This window comes from Aspergillus bombycis (assembly GCF_001792695.1).
Source record: "Aspergillus bombycis strain NRRL26010 chromosome Unknown contig00038, whole genome shotgun sequence".
Taxonomy (NCBI): Eukaryota; Fungi; Ascomycota; class Eurotiomycetes; order Eurotiales; family Aspergillaceae; genus Aspergillus; species Aspergillus bombycis.
The window spans coordinates 12,150-33,857 of record NW_019170040.1 but is presented as its reverse complement, the minus strand read 5'-3'; the positions used below and the strand labels follow the sequence as shown (position 1 = coordinate 33,857).

The following is a 21,708-nucleotide window of genomic DNA, read 5'->3' as shown; positions in this document are numbered from 1 at the left end:
AAACTTGACTAGAGTCTGGTCGTACTTCCTGTATTCTGCTTACCCCTCTGCATAGAGGAATACAGCCCTTACTTGCAGGATGTTTTTGGGGATATTAGAGTCCAGTAGAATTAGTAAACAAGGATAACAAATGGTGAACCGGATTGAACTTCGCCTCCTTATATGCTTGACTGGCACAAGCACAAGTATCTTTTAGATACTATGCACGCTTGTTGGCTTCCCGTGAATACAAGAATTAGTAGCCGGCTGCCCTTGCCTAGTACTCTGGTCCGAGAAACAGAGTCCACCACTCTACTAGAATACACCCATCTCACCAAATTTCAATGCCGACCATGCTTTAGTAACCAGTACAGATACCCCTCCCGATGCTTACACATAATTGGTAGTTGGGGTCCATGCTGTGACCGCTTGCCAGTGGCTATTCATGGTATCACTGGCTCTGATGCTTCACGAGGTGGATGTTACTCTGTCGTCTAAGTCCTTTAAGACACAGGTTCATCCTGTGTCATTCAGTACTACTCAGGCCATACCACAAATAGCATCATTGATCTAGAGAAACAATCTGGCCCTACTCCACGGAGACTGCAAGTGTTCGCTAGACTATCCTATGTGTCCAGGATAAATAGAAAATCGAGTTAGCAGGCCACAGTCACCGAATACAGCATATACTCAAGCTAGAACGTCTCCTGCTGGCTACATCGAGTAGGATAGCACTATTCCTCTCGGAGGGATGTAACACAAGGCCGTGGTCAAATATCTCTTTCTTTCTATATAACTAAGTCTATACCTCAGGGGTTACGACCTGGTGTTCCATCTATCAAGATTTTCAGAATTGGGATAAGAGATGAGATGTATATAGTCGGTACACGGTAAAGTATGTGATGTAGGTTGAAGCAGATGCTCCAATTGCCCCAAGGACAACCCAGGGAACCAAACGTTCCCCATGCGTAACCTAAGCGTGCCAGGATAAAGACCCTGCCCGCCACTGGGAGTCTGGACCGAGTAGGCGGGGCTTCTAACCCACAGCTTAGCGGGGACTAAGTCGATCTACTCTTTAGTTGGGGTGATCTAGCAGGGTTGAGATTCCTTCGCGTATGCGAGTCACGATTAGTCGCATATGCCTAGAGCCAACACATGAATCACTTTACGATTGGATATGCCTTGCTCTTCCAGTGTGTTAATTTCCCGATGTCCTGCTAGGTAGGGTCATGGTCCGGGTTGAAATTGGGTCATGTTGTAGATGTTCAAATGGAGAGTAAGAATACGTATTATGGGACCTCGAGTTTAGTCACACATGGGATCATGATATAGTTGGGTTGTAGAAATAGTGGAAGAAGCTTAGGGCGCGAACGTATTGAACAAGATTCAGTATATTGGTGAGTTACACTTATTATATCAACATGCACCGGGGAAATAGGGGTCTGTAGGTTGAGATTGTGTGATCGGAAACATTTCTTCGCTGGGACAAGAATATTGGCAAGGAATTAGCTGGTCCAGTTACCATTCTTATACGCCAACAATCTAAACTGGCCAATATATTATGCCAGGTGATCCAGATAGACTGTCATGCATTTGTACATCGGGTAAAATATCAGTACAGTGTGCCCACACAGCTCCCCTCCACGGACAGGTATGGCATGGATGACGTTTGCCTTAATATAGACTAATGGATAGGGGTGGATTGAAGGAGGTTAGGGGTTAGTATGTTGTCTTTTCTTTCGGTAGACGAAGCGTCACATCATAGCATTGTGACTGCATTCGCTTCTGTCGGGAAGGTTGTCATTTGAGAATATGACGCAGGTAGTTGCTGGGCTTGATTCCAATCACTGGCGGTTGCAATAGGTTTTGTGTGTACCAAAGGTTGATCGCTGAGCTTCTCAGTCGGTATCTCGTATATTTTAATACCCTTCAAATGTGATGCCTGTAAGATCCCCCCAATCAAATGCATCAAGGAAAGGATCTAGCTCCCCAGATTGCTGTATACTATTAGCAAAGTCCATTCGAGCGATGACTATGTGTCTTACTGTGATGCCAAAGTTCGTTGGTTGTAGCATATTCATATTAGGAACGAAAGGCTGTGCCATCCCCGAGCTCGGGTTCAAAACTGGGACCTATACAGAATACTGAAAGTTAGAGATTCTTCTGCTTGGCGAGCAATAGAAATGGCAGCATTACTGACCTGAGTAGTTTTGAAACCTCCCATGCCCAATTCCCCTAGATGATCGCAGTTGGCATGTCGCGTGAAAAGCGTTTGCGCGAAGAAGATTACTCGGTCCACGACCTCCTGCTTGTAGCCAGTCGCTTGCGCCGGCCATAATCTTGCCTTCACCAAAGCTAGGATGGTTGACATGAAGAAGTACTCCTTGGCGCCTTTTACCACAAGTAGGAGTTGTGTTTCCAGACAAGTCAGCGTCATCTCCGCTAGCGTGATCAAGGACTCTGGCAAACCGGGAAGTGTCTGGGGCAAAGACGTCCGGGAAGATGCTGCTGTACTCTTAGCCTGGCTCTATCCACATGTTACATTGGCTAGAAGCCTACCTGGACTGTTGGTACTGGCGTGGAGTAATTGACACACCGAGCAATAGGCCTGCACGGTCCAATCACCCAAGATGGAGAGGGATAGCTGTCTTGAGGTTTCATGTAGCTGTCGTTGCGTAGATAAAATCATGGTGGCCACTTCGAGGCGAATCCGAGATGATGGTGCAAAGAGGATTTCCTGTGGAGCTTCGATGGCAAATGGCGTGTGGATTGATAAAAGACTATGGCCGATCTTAGTTTGGAGGAGGGATCTTATCAGGATAACTTTGTGCTGCGTTTGTAAATCTTCCTCTTCCGATACCGTCCAGGTGGGAATTTGTGAAAGACATCTATTCAACTCCCAGTCCATATGAAGGATTTCATCATAGGAACAGCTTATTCGCGGAGAATGCATCAGTTTACACGCCTTTAGTCGCAAGGGAAGGGACTGGATCAACACTGATTGGAATGAGCAGCCAGTAATCTCACTTAGTGGTCTCTCGGCCGGGAGCTCTTCACTGGTCTCCTGTAGTTCATTATCGTTTAGGTTGAGTGCTGGGGCTGTATCATAATCTCCATATTGCAAAGAAGGTGGCATCCCTCGCTCGAGTGACACCTCTAGGTCAAGCTCGACAATCGTGGTCCAAATCCGCCGGCGCATCTCCTTATTGAACGGAGAAATCTTCGTGTACCTGCTGGGATCCCGGTGGTACCCTGCCAACATGGCTTGCTTAATCAGTGTCCCGGTGTCGAGCCAAGCCTTGCTGCGCTTCATCCCATGCGCGTTCTTCGCCACAAGTAGGAGGATATAAAGCCGAAACGCCATAATGTCAGGCCGCTTGATGTGGGAGTTCTCAATCCACCGCTCTGCGTGGAGGACCCACTCTATTGCTGTGTAGCAGGTCAATTCGGATTCATTATCGTTTTTTAGCTGTAGGGTATCAAAATCTGCCAGATTCCACGCACAGGCCAGAACCAGCAGAAGCTGTACCACGAAGTGAGGGGATACAAAATCCGGGTTATCCCGTTGTGCCCAGAATTCATCGAGCTCCTTCAGGAACGACGGGACATGAAGGATACGGTGAGTCGCTTCGAAATAGGTCAGATACAGCACGACCAAGTCATCCACTACTCGACGAGACGGCAGCATCTGGGTGAGTGACGAAGTCGTGGGTTCTGGGAAGGGTGCATTGAGAGGCTTCCGCTTCCAGAGACCTCTCTTCACTCTCGCCAGATCAGGTCGCAGCGCGGATAACTGCGGGCTGGCGACTCGTATCTCCTCCGCAAACGATTTAATATCAGGAAACTAGAGTTCTTGTTAACCGTGATGCTGTCACACTCCTTGATGGGTATGATTGGAGGATGACAAACCTGAGCGATCAGATTGGCGAAGATACCCGACCCATTGAAGCGGGTCTTTGTTTCTTTTCCTCGCATCATGATTCTGGGAGAAATGTCCAGCTGTTGCGAGGGAGAAACAGGATCTTCGTCGTCCCCGTGGTGGTGCAACGGCGCTGCATAATGACTGATGCCGGCCGGGTGTTTCGAACGATGCAGCAGCTCGGTATTCACGTATGGCTCCTGGTTGACAGCGGCCTTCGGGGCACCCAAGACGGTCTCCAGGAAACGGTCCCGTTTCTCTAGGGCGGGACGCGTATCCGAAGACGTCTGTTGAGACCGAGTAAAAGAGCTTAACGCCGAGTCCGGGGTAGGGTGCGTCCGAGCAAGATGTGCGGCTTGAGTGATCGTGTTACTAGTAGTAGTGGGACCGCGCTCGGAGAAAGCGGGCGTAACAACCGTATTGGGTTGTTGCCAAAGGAATTCTTTCTCATAGGTGCAATTGACAGCCGTTTTGCTGCTCTCACAACGGCTACACATGGGAAGCTTTCTATCACAGCGGAGCTTTCTGCTACGGCACTGCACGCAAGCCATCGTCCGTCGGCGCCTCTTGCGCACCCGTTGCTCCGGCTGGGGCTCCGGGTCCGGAGCCCCCAGCGGTGGTGGTGGTGGTGGGACATCCGTCATGATCGAGAGACTTGTAGGACGATTGGCAACGGCGCGAATCGTTGCAAGGTGGACATCTTAGTCCTTTTGCTTCCAGCTGTCTTTTCCGGCTTCTTTTGCTGGGGTTCTCGGTCAGACTAACTCACGGCCGTACCTTTCGGTTCCGTCGGAGATCTTGTGTGTTTGATAAGCAATTTCACTGGCGGGCTTACGTGTTGTTGGCCCACCCGGTCATCGTATCCGTTTCGGGCAAAGTCCATCGGATATTACCATATATATTCAACCCAATATTTCTGCGGATCAGGAGGAAACTATTCCGATTGTTTTGGTTGTTATTTTTATCTATTGATTCCTTTTTTCTTTTTTTTTTTTTCTCTTGTCATATCGCCTGATTAGGCTCCGACTTTACTTGAGGATGAAGATGTGGACCTGAAACCCTGGTGCCTGACACGCGGCAAGAAAAAGACGAAAAGAAGGAAAAAAAAAAGAAAAAGGCTTGGAACGGTTAAGCTCAAGTGGAGTCGAATTGTCCCATTCAGGCACCGCAGATTCCCCATTTGGCATCGGGAGTATTCTGGGCACCAGCGCACTTGTCCCTTTCTGTCCCGCCTACTACTGAGTATGGACCTACATATGTATGCTGCTGAATACTACTACTAGTAGTAGTATGTCCCGTCCTGTCCCCGACCCCTACCTGCTTCTAATAATACTCTAGCTCTCGCTGCTCTACCTTAAATACACCCCTCCTCCTCCATTGCGGCTGTGCCCGAATCAACTCCACCGTGAGAATTCCCTAGAAGGAACCAAAAATAGTTCCATATTCTTAACACTAAGGGGAAGAATTCTGTATGCAAATTCAGAGTCGATGGTCGAAAGTTTCAATCAACACGATTACCGTTCCATTGAAGCCTTGGCATTGCAACTACCATTAGGCTAGTTATATGAGAGAGTACCAGTATAGGAAAATTACAGTCATCATTGAATATATATATATGACCTCACAAGGCAGCAATGTAAGATACCCTCTGACTCTTCCTGGATCACCTGTCATGTAAAAAGTGTTCGGAGATAATGCTCGGGGCTCGGGGGTTGGAGCATGTCCGAGCTAGTATATAGCTTCGAATTAGGCCACCAAAAGGTCAGTCAATTACTTTAAGCCAGCTTCCCAATACATTCTGCGCTTCATCTGGTATCAGAAGTCGCCAAGAAGGACAATAAGCAAACAAGGAAAAATAAAGAAAACATGTTGCGGTCCCTCCTCTCGCTCGGCAGTCGCAACGCCGACTATATCTTCCCCACGGTAGATCCAAAACAGGACGGACCGAACTGCAAACTAGATTGTGCCGATTGTACGGTGCACTTCCCGTCAAAAGTGAAGGTTGAGAACTCCCGGGTCCTCTACGGACATATCAAAGAGTTTCACACGCATGTCTTGGTCGCCACGGGCAAATCAGACTGGACGGAGAGAGTCGAGAATGAAAAGGGAAGCTTAATGGAAGCGTTCGACAGTAGCTCCAACAAATCCAAGCATGGGGTATGTGAATCCACCAGGAACTCCACTTTTTTTTGATACGATCTAACAAAACTAGCGGATGATGGTCTCGGCATCGAATCTCAAGAACACGAACCATGAGGCAGATGACGATCCTCAGACTACGCAAGGGACTACCGTGCTGCTTCTGCCTTCATTCACCTTCGTCGATTCAGTAACTACTGGCGACGTCAGAGAGGTGGTTGACTGCTTCATTGATGCGCCTAAAGGGCAACCACTTGATTCCCGATTGCCCTCTCGACCATGCCAATACGATTATGTGGTACTTCTCTGCTCTCATAGACGGCGAGATGCGCGATGTGGGATTACTGCCCCTCTAATTAAGAAGGAATTAGAGCGACAGCTGCGACCCCATGGGTTGTATCGTGATGCGGATGACGAGCGCCCGGGTGGGGTGGGAATCTTCTTTGTTTCCCATGTAGGCGGCCACAAATTTTCAGCCAATGTTCTGATCTACCGAAAACAGGCGGAGCAAATGATTTGGCTAGCAAGAGTCAAACCAGAGCATTGTGAAGGAGTGGTCAACTATACAATCTTGCAGGGGAAGGTTGTTCACCCCGAATCTCAGTTAAGAGGAGGGTTTGACAGGCAGCGGGGATTGACGAGTTGGTAGCGAGAGCAGATCCATGTTGTTCTGCTTGGTTGAGAATATAGTAGTATAAAATTATAATAGTGGGATAATGATAATGATAGTATAGATGTCAAACGAGGTACCCCAAAGTACTTGAAGGTCCATCGACAGACCCAAAACACGTTACGTCATAGAGCACCGCGTTAATTGATTTCGCGCACGCGACAGAAAAAAAGAACCAACGGCGGGACTCCGATTACCAGTCCTGGCACCACCAACCACTATTACTACCGTTACCACCGGCTCCTTTACTTCAATAACAAACATTGACATTGAACTGCATTTTGCATAATTGGTCCAGTATAATCTTTACCACTCCCATCGCTCCTCTCTAAATCCCTTCTACGATATGCGATAATGGCGAGTCTCGACGCTTCCGATATCGCGGCGCAGTCAGCGCAGCTCCGTGCAGAACTAAAGGACTGGGAAAGAGCTTTCGCCGCCGCAAATGAGGGAAGAAAAGCGGACCGGAGTGATATCAAGCAAGCGCCCGAGATTGGTGTGTACCTAATTGCCCAGTCACTGTGCAACTCGCTTCCACTCTTGTTAGCGTCATGAGCTAACTTTCCTGGTCTGTGCCAGCGGCCAAGTATAAGGAATACTCTCGATTGAAATCGCTGGAGAAATCAGTCCGATATGAGAAGAAACATAATCCCAATTCGGTTGACTTACAAGAGCGTCCAAAGAAACGCAAGCATGCATCGCCCCCTGAATCCCATGAGGCCCGCCTTGAATCCACGCCTCGCAAGGCGGCAAAAGGGCTTTTCACGACCCCGTCGAAGCAGCGCGGGCATCCGTCTGAAGTCGACCCCTATGATTCTCCGTCGGCACTGCGCCGACTGTTCAGCCCATCGACGCATCAACAGGCCTCGTCACCATTGAAGGCAGCCATCGGACCCACCCCTCAAAGAGACGGAAAGGCACTTGGTCTTTTTGACCTCCTATCCGAATCGGGCGGAAGCACAGCGACCCCTACGGCGGCAAGGCTGGCCAGTGTACGTGGAGCGGCGGCGCAGACACCATCGAAAAGAAAAACACTGGATACCATTGCGGAGGAGGAGGAAGAGGAGGAAGACAGTCCACGAGGTGACCGGACACCTGCTTCCGCAAGCAAGAGTTATATGCTTTCAGCTTTATTTGCGACACCGACCACATGGCGTTACGCTACCATGATGGACAACCGGGACGATGCTATTCGCCGTGAGCCTTCGCCTCAGCCGAGCGCTAACAAGCCTAGTCAAGGAGCGCCGGAGTCAGAGACCCCAGCATTCTTGCGACGATCCAACTCAGTCCGCTACTCTGCGTCAAATCCCACCGGTGAAGGCCTGAGCCCGATCAATGTACGGAAAAGACCCCAGTTTGTAGGCAAAGGACTCTCTGCCTTGGTACAAGGACTACGAGATATGGAAGAAGAACGTCTGGAGGATGAGTTAGACGTACTCCGCGAGATAGAAGCAGAACAGGCCGGCATGAGTGCGGAAGTGACTGATAGTCAGACTGTCGACCAGGATACGGGGCCAACGTTTAAGAAGAAAGGTCAAAAGCGAACGACACGCAGAGTTCGCATGAAGCCGGTGGTCTCCAAGCCAAAACGCGAGTCACAATTACCAGTGTCAGACGATGAAGATGGTACCGATATTGTGGACCAAAATGAGGATGCGCTGGCGGCGGTGCCGGAGACGCAGCAGCCGGGTGCCAGTCGCGACGAGGCCCATGATATTCCAGATGCTGCTTCGCTGCATTCAATGTCAGATGCAGAGTTTCATTCGGATTCGGATTCAGATTACGAGGAGCAATCTAAGCCCCCCGCTAGAAGCAAAAGCTTTTCGGAAAGGATAAGGGATGCCATCGGGGCTGTAGAGCCACCACCAACAGAGAAGCGGGAGAAACCCCAGCCTCAGGTGAAAGAGAGACAAACTAAGCCTCGCGAGAGGAAGGTCAATCCCGAGGCGCATGCTAATTACAGGTCATTGAAGCTTAGAAATAAGAACTCGAAAGGCAGAGGCGCAGGGCGCTTCGGCAGGAGACGATAAAGAACAATGCCTAGTGAACACCAACATCATTTATGAGAAACGACTACAGCATACTCAGAGATACCACATTAGAAGAAATAATATATACATTTTTATTCTATATAACCTCTTTATATGCTCTGTGGTTCGTGGCGTCGTCAAACTTGTATAGAATGCTTTATGCGTGGCATAACCGTCAATCTGGGACATAGCGGCCCCGTGCGTATTGTATTCTTCGCGCTTGGGCTACGGCGTCTCGAGATCTTTCCCGATGTTGTGGTCTACGAGAGGGCGGTGGTCTCGAAACCCTCCCATGAACAACGCGGTCATTATTCCTGTATACCGGGGTCGTTATACGATCGGAGAGCTGAGGTTCTGGACGAGATCTAACTGAAGCTGTCCGCCTGCTCGGATCATCATACTGAACATTGCGGTCCCAGTCCGATAGTGATGTATAGGGACTTCGAAGCCATGCCTGCAACTCATGCAAGAACAAACGTGCATTATCTCGGCCAAGGAAATCCTGCAAGAGAGACTCCGCTTGCCCAGCGCTGCCTTTAATGTCAACGGTACGAAGAATTGCAATGATATACTCCAGTAGGAATTCAGCATTACTTCCTCGGCGGTTTTCGAGTCTTGCCTGTCCCGGACGAGCCACGGAACTCTGGCTCGAGCCTTCGTCTGTGCGGTGTAGAAAGTCAAAAACTTGCAGTTCCCTCCGTATCCAAGTACGAGCACGCGAAACAAGCGCCTCATCATTTTTGAACTTCTCCAGCGTCAGTTCTTGGTATTGTGAGAGGCGATTCGATCCGACCCTCAGGGAATAAAGCTGGTGGCGATAGACATGTTGTCGTCGGCTCACCTCTTCATCGCGTGAAGGTGGATTTTGCCGTTGAACGTGAGGACGGGAACGGCGCGGACGACGGTGAATACAATTTGGACGGGATATGGACGTGGTGTGAGTTGGGAGAGCTTCTGAAGGAGCTTCTAGTTGATGGACCTTCGGACCTTCGGGGCTGTCTAGCTCATATTCTACCGCGGAAACGTCACTCTTGCCTAGACTCTAAATTAGAAAAGAACCTTGCAATTCCTTAGGGAGGATCATACAAAGTGGACAAATTCGACGGTTTTCCAGCCAGCTGAGAAGGCACAGAAAGTCGTAATTCGCATGCCTGCAGGGAACCGCCACGGCTGGTTCTGAGATCAGTTCCAGGCAAATGACGCATGGGTTGGCCACACTGCCATCCGCTTCCTCCTGCGCTACCTCCTCCAGCGTTTTCTGCATGATTTCCTGCTGCAGGTCGACATTATCTGGTGTCTGATGGGCCTCTGAAGGGCCCGCGATCGTAGTTTTGTCCCAGTTGTTGTTCATGGCGGTTCTCCAAGGGCGGTCCATCGTGGCAGTCGGCGTGTCGTTGGCGGAGGTCACGTTGCGGTCGGCTGCTGTCATGGCAAAAATTCCACCACGAACTTTTGATCCTCGTACAACCGGTCGCCGTCACCAACACAGCAAGTCTACGCTTGGCGACGGAGATGCACTAACGGGTTCAGTGGTCCAGGAGCATTTCAGAGGTCAGCGCAACAACATGAAGTCTGCAAGAGCCGTGGTAGCTGCGAATCACTCTGCCGCAATGGCGCGCGGCCAGGCAAACGGGTCCCTGAACCAGGAATATCAACGCTCCCCTTCACGCACTATTACAGGTTTGCGACGATGGTCAATCATCAATCGAGATCTGCCACGTGAGTTATCATGTCCCTGTACTTCATAGCTTATGGCTTAAATGCTAACTCCCTTGTCTTTGTCCGCACAACAGCCGTGCCGCAGGTGAAAGCGATCCATGTCTACGACTTCGATAACACATGTAAGACTCAACAACATCGCAGAGACCACACATATGGGCCTTGGGGTTAATATCACTCAGTATTCCAGAGCCCTCTCCCTAATCCGCAGTTATGGAACGGGCCGACCATCGGTTTTCTTCAAGCCTACGAGAGCTTCGCAAACGGGGGATGGTGGCATGACCCGAATCTACTTGCTGCCACCGGAGAAGGCGCTGAGAAAGAAGAATCTCGGGGCTGGGAAGGATGGTGGAATGAGCAAATCGTGCGGCTCACGTACACTGAACTAAGACTAGCATGTGGACTGATAGATCGTAGGTACAATTGGTCAAGCTCAGCATGCAGCAGAAAGACGCTTTGACAGTGCTACTCACTGGGCGAAGTGAGGGCGGCTTTGCAAGCCTTGTCAGGCGCATAGTTGACAGTAGGAAACTGGAGTTTGACCTCGTTTGCCTCAAGCCAGAAGTTGGACCAAACAGCGAGCGGTTCTCAACTACCATGGAGTTCAAGCAATCTTTTCTTGAAGACCTTATTCTCACATATAACCAGGCCGACGAAATACGTGTTTACGAGGACCGTGTGAAACAGTGAGTTCGATGTCCCTATCTTTATCAGTTTTGCTTTTAACGCAAGCCCAGTGTTAAACATTTCCGAGAGTTCTTTGAGCAGCTGAACCGGAGGTTTCAGACTGCGCAGAATCCCTCTCCCAGAAAAGCAGTTAATGCGGAAGTGATACAGGTAGCAGAAGGGGCTGCGTTTCTGTCGCCGGTGATTGAAACAGCCGAAATACAACGTATGATCAATTCTCACAACGATGCTGTCCGCAACCGGTCAGCCAATGGAACAAAGTCGCCGTATGGCCCACTGTGCATTAAGCGCACCATTTTCTACACTGGGTACCTCATATCAAATGCGGACTCTAGTCGCTTGATCAGTCAAACACTGAACCCAATGCTGCCCTCGGGGCTTGCTGATTCTAATGACCTTAAGTACATGGCTAACAGTATACTAATCACGCCTCGCCCTGCGCCTCGGTCCATTCTAGACAAGGTTGGTGGCCTTGGCAAGAAGCTGAAGTGGAAGGTCACCGGCACTGCAGTCTTTGAACATAGAGTCTGGGCTGCTCGGTTAACCCCTGTCCCAGCAACAGAGAAGTATTACACAGAAAACCCACAGCCCGTGGTAGTCTTAGCTGTGCGCAAAGGTGCCCGTCCTATTGACGCTGGCAAAATACAAAACTGGCACCCTGTGCCTGCTGATAAAGCTTTCACTTTTGAAACAGTGGTTGGCGAGAAAGTGGTTTTGCGGGTTGAAGAACAAAATCCCAATGAAGGAGAGTGGGAAAGCCAGTTCTTGAATAAGAATCACAAGAGACGTCATCCGCAAGATCGTGATGAAGACACTTCATACGCAAACTCAGGCGGAACTGGCCAGGAAGGCCCACCAGGAAGGCCAGCACCCTACCACTCACGCCATGGTGGCCGCCATCATCACGACGACGGTCCTCGCCGTGGCGGATCATACCGTGGACGTGGACGTGGGTCCGGTTCCAGAGGCAGAGGGCACTCAAACCGAGGGGGCCAACGTGGCAGAGGCCGTGGGCGCGATGCTGGACCTCCCCAAGGCTATAGATCGTTAGACGATTATACTGCATACGATGGACCGTATGAAGAGAAGCCTGGTCCCGGGGCTGGTGGCCCTGTGATGAACTATTAGGTTGAAGTTCAAATACCCTCGTCAGCTATTAGGCTTGCAAACCTTCGATTTGTCTTACCATCATTTATGATGTCCATATAGTGTTGATAGTTGTTCTTCTGGGCGCTTGTATGATTTTACTTCATCATTCTCGAGAGATACAGAGATACGTACCCCTGTTGGGCCTAGATATAATAGCAACTGGTACTTGGTTGAATATTTTCTTGTTTTTATGCCCTACAACTTGTAATGGATCCGTCCCTCCATCTCGTGGCTCAATTACAGGGTACGCTCGAGGCACGTGTTGGCCATGTGATGGACACACTACCGCGTTTGTATCTGCAACATTGGTTGACTCTCTGGACCCCAACTTCCTTCTGCCATTGGAATGCTTGATTTCTGGATCGGATCGATGGCCGGTTTATCCGGCCATACATTCCAGTTCAATGGAGGCACTTCGATGGTTTCCAACGATTTTCTCACAGATAAATGTGTCGATGCCTTCCACGGCAATTCTTACAGATCTGACTGGAACGATTTAAGCGAGGAACAGGGGTATAAGGAAAGGTGTGGATTCATTGGCACTAATCCCGGAAAGATGTGGTGGCTGTGGATAACTGGCGGCAGCATCGGTCTGTTAATTGACGCCAGCGTCCTAGCCAATTTAATACCGTGTTGGCGGGCAGTGCGCTGCTCAGCCTTTCCTCAGGCCAGTGACGTCCTCCCCAATGTCGAGGGAGGCTATTATCAGCACTGTTCCCACCGCGGTGAGTCCGTCAACATCAAAATCTCTGCGACTGCCACGGAATTCTCTGCTCTAAGCATCGAATTCATTGTCAAAACATACACCAATCGTGCCAAAGCCTTCTTCCTGTCCCACCCCCGCACTAAGGCAGCCACTCAACCACTAAGTCGTCAAGCTAGGACACTCTGAGACAGGATGTCGACAACCAAATGGGCCACGGAGGCGGACTTTGCCGAACATAGGGCAACAATCACGAGCCTGTACCGCCAGAAGCCTCTTGTAGAAGTCATGGAACACATGCGACGAGAGCACCAGTTCCAAGCTACGTAAGACAGATGCTTGCCTCCATCGCCATGTCTACTGAGTCATTAAATTCACAGTGCGCGTATGTACAAAGCGCGGCTGAAAAGATGGCATGTCACCAAGTACGTTAGGTATGGTAAAGATGATGCCCAGCGCCAGAAGGGGAAGACACCACATGCACACGTAGGCGACGCTGCTCGGTCGATAACCTCCCGGCGGCCTGCGCTGCCGACGGTGGCACCAGGTCTTGGAGCACCAGTTCATCAGCAGAAGGTGCTAGACTGCCTTAAGATTCTGGGCAAGTACGTCGATGTAAACTCAGCGCGCGGGCGGTGGCAGACGTCGCCTACCTTCATGGCGTCGCTTCAGAACAGCGACTGGCTGGCACAGATGACCACAGTTACCATACTCCTGAGAGGCGGACAGGTACAGGCTGGCTTTCAACTCCTAGGCGGTTGTTTCGATACCTACAAAGCCAACCTAAAGGCAGAAAGCCCCTTACTCACCTCTGAAACTTTTATGGCCGCTTTCCAGCTTATGAGCATCTCGCCTAGCTTGGGATGGTCATTCTTAAAGTATACCTGCCAGCTGAGTGGCATCGTTCTAGACATGTCGCATCCCTTGACTCAACTACTATCCAAGTACTTAACCTTCGACAACGAAGCATTCGCCAACTGTAGCGACCTATTCCTGGGTTGTTTTCTGAATCTAATGAAGCAACATGTCTCCGGCTGGGACGACACCCACCGTGACGCACTATTATTGACAACCGGTCGCATGTTCTTACTCAGTCTCACCACATTATCACAATACCGAGAATTGACACTGATGTCCAAAAATGACGAGACAATGCCAGTGTTAGGTCACCAGCACGTCCTGCAATGTGACAGCGGTGAATTACCACCCGCAGCTACGCGACCAGAGACACTTTCGCTCTATCCCCTTCATCCCGCACGTATCAAGGTAATGAAGCAGCAGCCAGGAGGAGTCGATTACCTGTCTTTCGAGATGCTTTGATGCCTGTACGATATGGACGAGCTAGAAATCGGATCCCCTAGCTCAATGCATGCATGGTATCCTCCTGCAGGATTCTCTTATGACCATTGATCTCGTGAGCACAGCCAATGGTAGCTTGGAATTTGACTCGATTTCTGTCGGCGATCTCCTGATGGATGGGGTACTTGATGGTTTCATGGGATCGCAATTTTGTTAAGGCAGTCGGTATATGTCATAATGTGCGCCGTCAACAACGGTAGAGTTCTCTATTTGACGCAGATATTGGTCCTTCGCTCTTCACCTCATCTAAGTCGTCTCTTGGTAATCAGCTGCTATCAGGAAGCACTCTACTCCAACTGCGGGGCCAGCTGGACAGTGAAAAATCCATGGGCCCCTATGCACGGGGCCATCCGCTCATACGTCCAATTGAATGAGACTCAGCGGCCAGGGGTAATAATATATCTTGGGGGTTGTGAGTATAGAAGTCAGCTTCATCCGCGCTGTCAACGGACCTGTTGTTTCCAAAATCATCAGTAGTACACCTTCGCCTATTCCAATGTCGGGTGGCGGTAATGATTGAATACCAGGGTGCGACTGTGGGTGAGTGTCCAGGATACGAACATATGATCAAGTGATGGCCAGTCTCGGATATTCTTTTGCAAATGACCTTTTGTATTTTGACTGCATTATTCCTAGACGATCCACTTCCAGACGTCTGCATTAAGGCCTATTGGCGCAGGCCACCTTACGGGGCTTGGTGCCATCACTTTTGTCTTTATCCTGGGCAAAAGAGTTCAACTGTTAGGATCTATTCGAGATTCCCCATTTCTTCCACACGAGGAACCCCGACTCGGTAAAATTAAATCTCGGATGTACTCCCGACATGAACGCGTCCCGTGCGACGTTTGGGCAAAAAAAGGTCTCTGGAATGAACCAATCCTGGTGGCGGGGAAGCCCTCTTAAGACGTTCTACTAAGGAGGAACACAATCTTAGGGCAAATGATCATCATGGGAGTTAATCTACGGCCGGGAGCTTAATTGGCCACGGGGACACCCGGGTGGGAACACAATGCTGCACTACGGGGATTTCACCATTGCGATTAAAATCGCATCATCTATTGGATGTAACCGAACCTTGACGGGACCTCTTATCATTCAACTTACGAATCGCACCATTGGACTTAGTAGCAGCAAGTTGAACAATGCGAGAAGACCGGAAGACCGTTGGACCCCGGCTATAAACTGCGGCATGTCTCAGTATAATAGATCAAAATGGGAGTCCAGCCCGCTGTCCATAGTCTCTCCATTTCTGGAGCTATCTAAAACCTCTCTTATCTTTCATCCCCTCCTGGCCCGCCTTCTTCTCGCTTCGGCATTGCCAAAATGCCCAGCTATGTGGAAGCTCCCGTCGATGGGAGCGAAGTCTCGGACGGCTCTCAGGTGACAAAACGGGTTAATAAATCGGACGAGCCATATGCGACGGTCAGTGAACAGAAAGCAACGGGCCACCCACGCGAAACGGATGGCGAAGAGTCCTTAGGGTCTCGGGGTGGCGACGATGATGCTTTATATGTGAAAGGACATCCCGTCATCCGAAATGGTAACCGATTCTGTAACCTCAGGTTCCTCTGACTCGCAGCTAATGCTTCACATCAGGCGCCGATGTATCCAAATTCATTGTATCCGTCCGAGATGATGGGGACCCTTCTCTCACGTTTCGTTCTATCATCCTAGGCTCAGTGTTCACTGCGCTTTCGAGCGTGATCACCATGCTTTACGTCTTCAAGCCATATCAAGCTCAAGTATCTGCGGTCTTTCTGCAACGTAGGCCTTTCCCCTTTCTGCGTCTATCCGTGCTGTCTACTTACCCACTTACCTATAGTGCTCGTCTATGTCTTTGGTGAAGCATGGGCCCGTCTTACTCCCCGGCCTGATAGGTTCAAATGGAAATGGCTACAGACCGTTCTCAGCTTTCTTAATTTTGGGCAGCGCTTTACCATCAAAGAGCATGTGGTAGCCGCCCTAATTGCGTCGTCTGGAAACAACGGCCTCAATGGTGTAGAGATATATGCCGTGGAACGACTTTTCTATGATAGAAGTGTGACCGCAACCACCGCGGTCCTGGGAACCTTTTCTATGGCCCTTTGTGGGTTTGTCCTCGCAGGTGTGATGCGGCCGCTGATTGTTTACCCTGCGGAAATGGTGTACTGGTCCACTTTACCTCAGGTGGTGCTCTACCAGAATCTCCATTTTGACCGGCGGGCCAACAAAGAGCGCCTGACGAAGTTTGGCTGGGCTCTGTTACTTACCGCCGTGTGGGAATTATTTCCCGCGTACATCATGACTTGGCTTTCGGGTATCTCCATCTTCTGTCTCGCCTCCATGAACGCGCCAAAGCACACTCGGACCGTTTTCTCTACGATCTTTGGGGGCGCTTCGTCTAACGAAGGTATGGGCCTCTTTAACTTTTCGCTGGACTGGCAATATATCCAGAGCACCTACCTTTCATTGCCGTTCAAGCAACAGCTGAACAGTTGGATTGGTTACATCATTCTGTATGCTGCTATACTCGGCCTCTACTACAGCAATGCCTGGGATGCCAAATCCTTCCCGTTCATGTCCACTTCTCTGTTCCAGAGCAATGGCACACAGTTCTCAACGTCAGCCGTCATAAATAGTCATGGAACCATTGATTTCAGCAAGCTCAAGGAGGTCGGCCTGCCCTCATTGACTTCGAGTACTGTCTGGGGTTATCTCACTCAGAACCTGGCCATCGGTGCTTTGATTACCCACGTCCTCATTTTCTATGGCAAAGACATGGTGCTCGCATGGAAACAGGCACGTAGCAGGACTCAACCGGATCCACACTATCAGGCGATGCTGAAGTATAAGGAAGTCCCCATGTGGTGGTACCTGGTTCTTTTCGTCCTGTCCTTTGTCGCCGGACTGATTGTCAATATCAAAGGAGAAACCACTCTCCCAGTCTGGGGCTACATCGTTTCGCTTCTCCTCGGCGCCTTCATTGCGCCTTTCTCCTGCATACTCTACGGTCTCTACGGAACGGGTGTTTCCACCAACCAGCTGTCCAAGATGGTGGCAGGTGCCCTTCATCCCGGCCGCCCGCTGGCCAATCTCTATTTCGCCAGCTGGTCCCACCAGTGCATCCTTCTCTCCGTCAACTTGGCTAACTGGCTCAAAATCGGGCAGTACACCAAAGTCCCTCACCGTATCATGTTCGCCACTCAAATATACGGTACTCTCCTCGGCGCCGGGTTAAACTACGTCGTGATGACCACGATTGTGAGCTCCCAACGAGAGATCCTCCTCGATCCACAGGGAAACAGCGTCTGGAGCGGTTCAACCGTGCAAGGCCTTAATACCCAGGCAATCACATGGGCCCTCGCAAAGGAGATGTACGGCGTCAGCAGTCGTTATCTCATCGTGCCCCTCTGTCTAGTCATCGGTCTTGCCTTGCCAATCCTGCACTGGGGTTTACAGAAAGTGATCCCTTGTCTACGGAAGCTGCCGCTCAACACAGCGATCATCGTTTCGTACGCCGGCAGTCCGTATTATGGAAACACATCATGGATTTGGTCGTCCATTGTTGTCGGTCTTTTCTCGCAGTTCTGGCTCAGACGCCGCCTGCCGGAGATCTACAACAAGTACAATTACCTCATTGGTGCTGCGATGGACGGAGGGTCTCAGATTATCATCTTCATTCTCTCGTTTGCGGTGCTTGGGGCTGCCGGTAAGGAACGCCCGTTCCCTACGTGGTGGGGAAACCCAAATGGTAATCCGGATCATTGCTTGTAAATGAAGCACTCGTCTTGCCAGTCTGCACACTGCACGTATGTACATGCACGAAGACAAGATACCTCCCATGCAGAATTTGAAGTAGATACTCCCAAATGATGAATATCCTCCGAAGCCCTACCTTGAGCACATACAATAAAACCACGCCATTTAAGCCGAATCCCTCTCACTCTAAACCCCAACAATCCCCCACCCGGGAAAACGAAAATCTACTATAACAACATACCATACAACCCCATAATAACCACCTTCCCAACAAGTCCACGACCGACGTTATCCCCCAAACCACGCTAAAACAATAGCCTTACGAATCCATCTCCACCTTTCAGGCTAAATCTCCACGCGCAGGAGGCCCAACCGTCGGCTACTTGCTTGACCTGGGGGCCAAATGCTCCTCTACCAATCGATGCCACTTTGCCACGCACGTCTAATTACGATCTTCAATGTGGGCTGGCGAACGTGCAGAATAGCCATTGATTACCATGGTTAAGCAGTTGACTAGCCCCGAATTCTGAATCTATGGTAGTACGTAGAACGATCAAGGACTGTGTTTGTTTAATTCCTACATTGGGAAGTTCTTTCTGTGCGTAATAGTCACATTGGTTGGTTGTTTGTACAGGTGGATAATAGACATTTCCTGAAAGAAGGATACTATAGTAAAATGGGGTTCGAGAAAGGAATAGTATTGAATGCTCAGCATTCGGTAAGGGAGGTCTATGGGTGGATCACGAAGGGAATTGTGTTCTTTTGCCGAGCAGTAGCCGATGAAGTGCTACGCTGGGCTCAGATTGCAAAGGGGGCTGCCAGCAGGAGCAGAACTGTGAGGTATTTGTTCAGGGAGCTCTTGCTTGCTGCACCGGTGGCTAGCGGTGGGTGGTTCGAGGATGGTGAGGATGGTGACGTGGATGGCGACCCGGGCTTGGATGTAGGGTTTGAGGCGGTGCTGTTGTTGTGGACCGAGGTGGTCGTAGGCGAGGTGCCGGGGGCTGAAGAAGTGAGCGAGGCCGTGGCATAGATCTTGGAGATGGTTGATAGAGTTGCTGCAGAAAGGACTTGGGAGGACGTCAGTTTGAGGGAGAGTATAGGGGTAGAAGGTCATGTTCAGATAGCGTGGCGAAGTGTAAGGTGATGGATGGCAGACTAACCTGTAGAAGATGACGATGCTGTTGCAGCCCCCGAGCTGTCGCCCTTGATATTACCATCGATTGCTTTGATGGACTTCCATGAGCCAGACTTATCCGTATACTCGTACGCAGAGCCAGTTGAGTAGTCTGTGACCTTGATCGATTTCACGTGCATAGTGAACGGTCCTTGAGAATAGTCAACTTGGCCACCAGCCCATTCTAGTGTTTAAGCTTAGTTAGATGCTCATAAACTAGGGCTCAGGATTCACATATCATACCGATCGTTCCCGGGGCGTTAGAGGGATCTCCCGCTGCCCAAGGGCCAACCTTGATGAAGCAGGGCGTCTGCGGATACTGTCCGTGGGCGTTCTTTTCCTCCAATGTACGAACGGTATTGCCATCGATCTGCCAGAGAATCCGGTTGCTATCCCAGTCAATCGTGTACGTCTTGAACGCATCGTGGTTCCCAGGGTCTGGGTGAAAGGCACCACGGTCATAGGTGGTGGTATCGCCTTTGCCAAAGTAGTTCGTCTGAACCTGGGCGTTGTCCCCACCAAGCCACTCCCAGTCGATCTCATCTAGACTGTCTGACTGAAGAACCGCACTGCTGACAATACCAGTACCCGGTGCAGCTTTGATGGTGAATTCCACTCGGCCGAACATGATGTAGAAGTCGGACTGGATCAAAGGACCGTCAAGCTTCTTTGCAACGGTCAAGGCCACGCCGTCCTGGTCTTGGGTGACCGTCCCAATAGACTTCCATCTGTTAGGGAGCGATTTGGTAAGATCGAATGTAGCTGAGGTGCCAAAGGCAGGATCCTTGGGGCAGCCTGTCGAAGTTAGATCGTCGACCCTGGGATTTTGTCACAGTAAAGGTATCACTCACTAGCCTTTGTGGGGTTGCACGAAGTGAAGGTTTGAGCATCTGCCAGATAAGGCAGCAGCAGGATGGTCATGGCCATGGCCATGATGTAGCATGAGAACCCCATACTCTGTGCGAACATGGTTTCACGCATGTATGTCGTCGAAATGAGAGTGATGCCAGGGACGATCTCCCAGGCGATAAGGTTGTTTTAATATGACAACGAATGAAAGAGTGTAAGGCAATGGATGAAAGAGTGTAAGGAAGTTGCAGAACAAAGAGATCCATTGCTTCTGTGTCTTCTATTATAGACCATGGCTCAGAGAGTGAATTTGCCGGTCCTACCCGGCTATTTTTAGTCGGGTCATCTGAAGCCAAGTTGAACTTCACTGTACGCTTCGTACATTCACTGGTTGACTGACAGTCAGCAAAAATGCCTCGGAATAACTCAAATAGTACTGTTCAAGTGAGTCATCAGAGCATGTTGAGAGATAAAAAGCACAATGTTGCCGCTGGTAAGACTTCTCTACGACCTCAACAAGTCGTATATGCTACTCGGGTACTCTTGTGACACGGTGACGGGGTTCAAGGTGTTTCTGTCTGTTCTACTATCCTCGCCTACTTGCGTATAGAACTCTGGCTGCAATGTCCAGGAATTGGTCATAGACAGGCCCACCTTCCTTTTCCCCTTCACCGTACATTCTACTTGGTCGGTTCATCTGTTGGTTTCGGTGGAACAAGCTCGCGTGAGCCGGTAGGAAACTCTATCGTTCTGTCCAGCCCTAAGCTCTGAAGTAGGTATGATCAAGCGACTTCGCATACATTGACCTCATCTGACACATTTGAGTGGCTAGTGCATTTTTGAGATACTGTCGGAAGTTACGAGCCTGAGTTACGGCAGCCCACGTGTGGCTTTCCGTGGCAAGGTTCTGCGAGGAATGTAGGCGCTCGCTTCGGTTGGAAATGCTGAGAGGATCAGAGCTTCACCTGGACTGGGTTTAAGCAAGGGATTACCAACCTGTCCGCACGAAGAATGAGGGTCGAATTCAACTCACTTCTGGGTCCTGAGGTCAGTGGAGGAGACTAGTAGTTGCTTCTCGGAGAGTTTGGGACAGGGGTTATTGAGTTTAAGTTATCTAGTATAGCACTATAGGACCGTACAAGAGAGTAAGACAACTCTGAAACATTCACTCGGCCTTCCATGCATTGTATTGCGTTCTGAAACCATCTGACGGAGATGGATTGTAAATTCCAAATCTCTTTTGTAGGGTTTCACCAAGTCATTTGTTGTGTTGGGCATTCTCATGTGACCCTGGACAAAATGTCACGTTTCAAAGAAACAAACAACAAACCTTCCGCATTGTTGGAGGTTGAATTGTGACAAGTCATTCTGGATGCATACCCAAAACCCGACACAAAGCCGACGAGAGAAAAACGGTCTGAGATTCTCCGCCCACACAAAAAGGTTTCCGGTGGCCGATCAATGTGCGAAGGTCCTTGCAGCACGGTTTAAAGCAGTGTGATTGGACAATTCATCCGGGCTGGGGAGGGGGAAAGATGACAGGGACAACGTTTGTCCATGTAAGACGAGACACGCAGCCTCGCGTCAGCTGAG

The 21,708-nt window shown here is 50.1% G+C and overlaps 8 protein-coding genes across 8 annotated transcripts; 5 read left to right on the top strand and 3 right to left on the bottom strand.

Annotated features, from left to right (window-relative positions):
• Positions 1-1,898: 1,898 nt before the first annotated feature.
• ABOM_005466 (putative C6 transcription factor) lies at positions 1,899-4,542 on the bottom strand (the record flags this gene model as incomplete). Its single annotated transcript, XM_022532595.1, has 5 exons — positions 1,899-1,976; positions 2,025-2,111; positions 2,180-2,487; positions 2,539-3,823; positions 3,889-4,542. The coding sequence occupies 5 exons, from the start codon at positions 4,540-4,542 to the stop codon at positions 1,899-1,901; spliced, it is 2,412 nt and encodes an 803-aa protein (XP_022389523.1).
• A 1,050-nt stretch (positions 4,543-5,592) lies between these two features.
• On the top strand, positions 5,593-6,686 carry ABOM_005465 (sucrase/ferredoxin-like domain-containing protein; the record flags this gene model as incomplete). The annotated part of the gene is made up of 3 exons (XM_022532594.1): positions 5,593-5,629; positions 5,718-6,055; positions 6,111-6,686. The coding sequence occupies 3 exons, from the start codon at positions 5,593-5,595 to the stop codon at positions 6,684-6,686; spliced, it is 951 nt and encodes a 316-aa protein (XP_022389521.1).
• A 375-nt stretch (positions 6,687-7,061) lies between these two features.
• Positions 7,062-8,737, top strand: sld2 (the record flags this gene model as incomplete). The annotated part of the gene is made up of 2 exons (XM_022532593.1): positions 7,062-7,203; positions 7,287-8,737. 2 exons carry the CDS (start codon positions 7,062-7,064, stop codon positions 8,735-8,737), a joined length of 1,593 nt encoding a protein of 530 aa, XP_022389525.1.
• A 175-nt stretch (positions 8,738-8,912) lies between these two features.
• Positions 8,913-10,166, bottom strand: ABOM_005463 (RING finger domain protein; the record flags this gene model as incomplete). The annotated part of the gene is made up of 2 exons (XM_022532592.1): positions 8,913-9,772; positions 9,824-10,166. 2 exons carry the CDS (start codon positions 10,164-10,166, stop codon positions 8,913-8,915), a joined length of 1,203 nt encoding a protein of 400 aa, XP_022389519.1.
• A 136-nt stretch (positions 10,167-10,302) lies between these two features.
• Positions 10,303-12,271, top strand: ABOM_005462 (rRNA 2'-O-methyltransferase fibrillarin-like protein; the record flags this gene model as incomplete). The annotated part of the gene is made up of 5 exons (XM_022532591.1): positions 10,303-10,417; positions 10,486-10,578; positions 10,639-10,820; positions 10,874-11,142; positions 11,194-12,271. 5 exons carry the CDS (start codon positions 10,303-10,305, stop codon positions 12,269-12,271), a joined length of 1,737 nt encoding a protein of 578 aa, XP_022389518.1.
• A 919-nt stretch (positions 12,272-13,190) lies between these two features.
• On the top strand, positions 13,191-14,315 carry ABOM_005461 (Clr5 domain-containing protein; the record flags this gene model as incomplete). The annotated part of the gene is made up of 2 exons (XM_022532590.1): positions 13,191-13,321; positions 13,376-14,315. The coding sequence occupies 2 exons, from the start codon at positions 13,191-13,193 to the stop codon at positions 14,313-14,315; spliced, it is 1,071 nt and encodes a 356-aa protein (XP_022389492.1).
• Positions 14,316-15,677: 1,362 nt separating this feature from the next.
• Positions 15,678-18,107, top strand: ABOM_005460 (OPT family oligopeptide transporter; the record flags this gene model as incomplete). The annotated part of the gene is made up of 3 exons (XM_022532589.1): positions 15,678-15,894; positions 15,951-16,118; positions 16,177-18,107. 3 exons carry the CDS (start codon positions 15,678-15,680, stop codon positions 18,105-18,107), a joined length of 2,316 nt encoding a protein of 771 aa, XP_022389520.1.
• A 783-nt stretch (positions 18,108-18,890) lies between these two features.
• On the bottom strand, positions 18,891-20,247 carry ABOM_005459 (glycoside hydrolase family 16 protein; the record flags this gene model as incomplete). The annotated part of the gene is made up of 4 exons (XM_022532588.1): positions 18,891-19,159; positions 19,253-19,450; positions 19,510-20,061; positions 20,118-20,247. The coding sequence occupies 4 exons, from the start codon at positions 20,245-20,247 to the stop codon at positions 18,891-18,893; spliced, it is 1,149 nt and encodes a 382-aa protein (XP_022389489.1).
• Between the last annotated feature and the right edge of the window lie 1,461 nt (positions 20,248-21,708).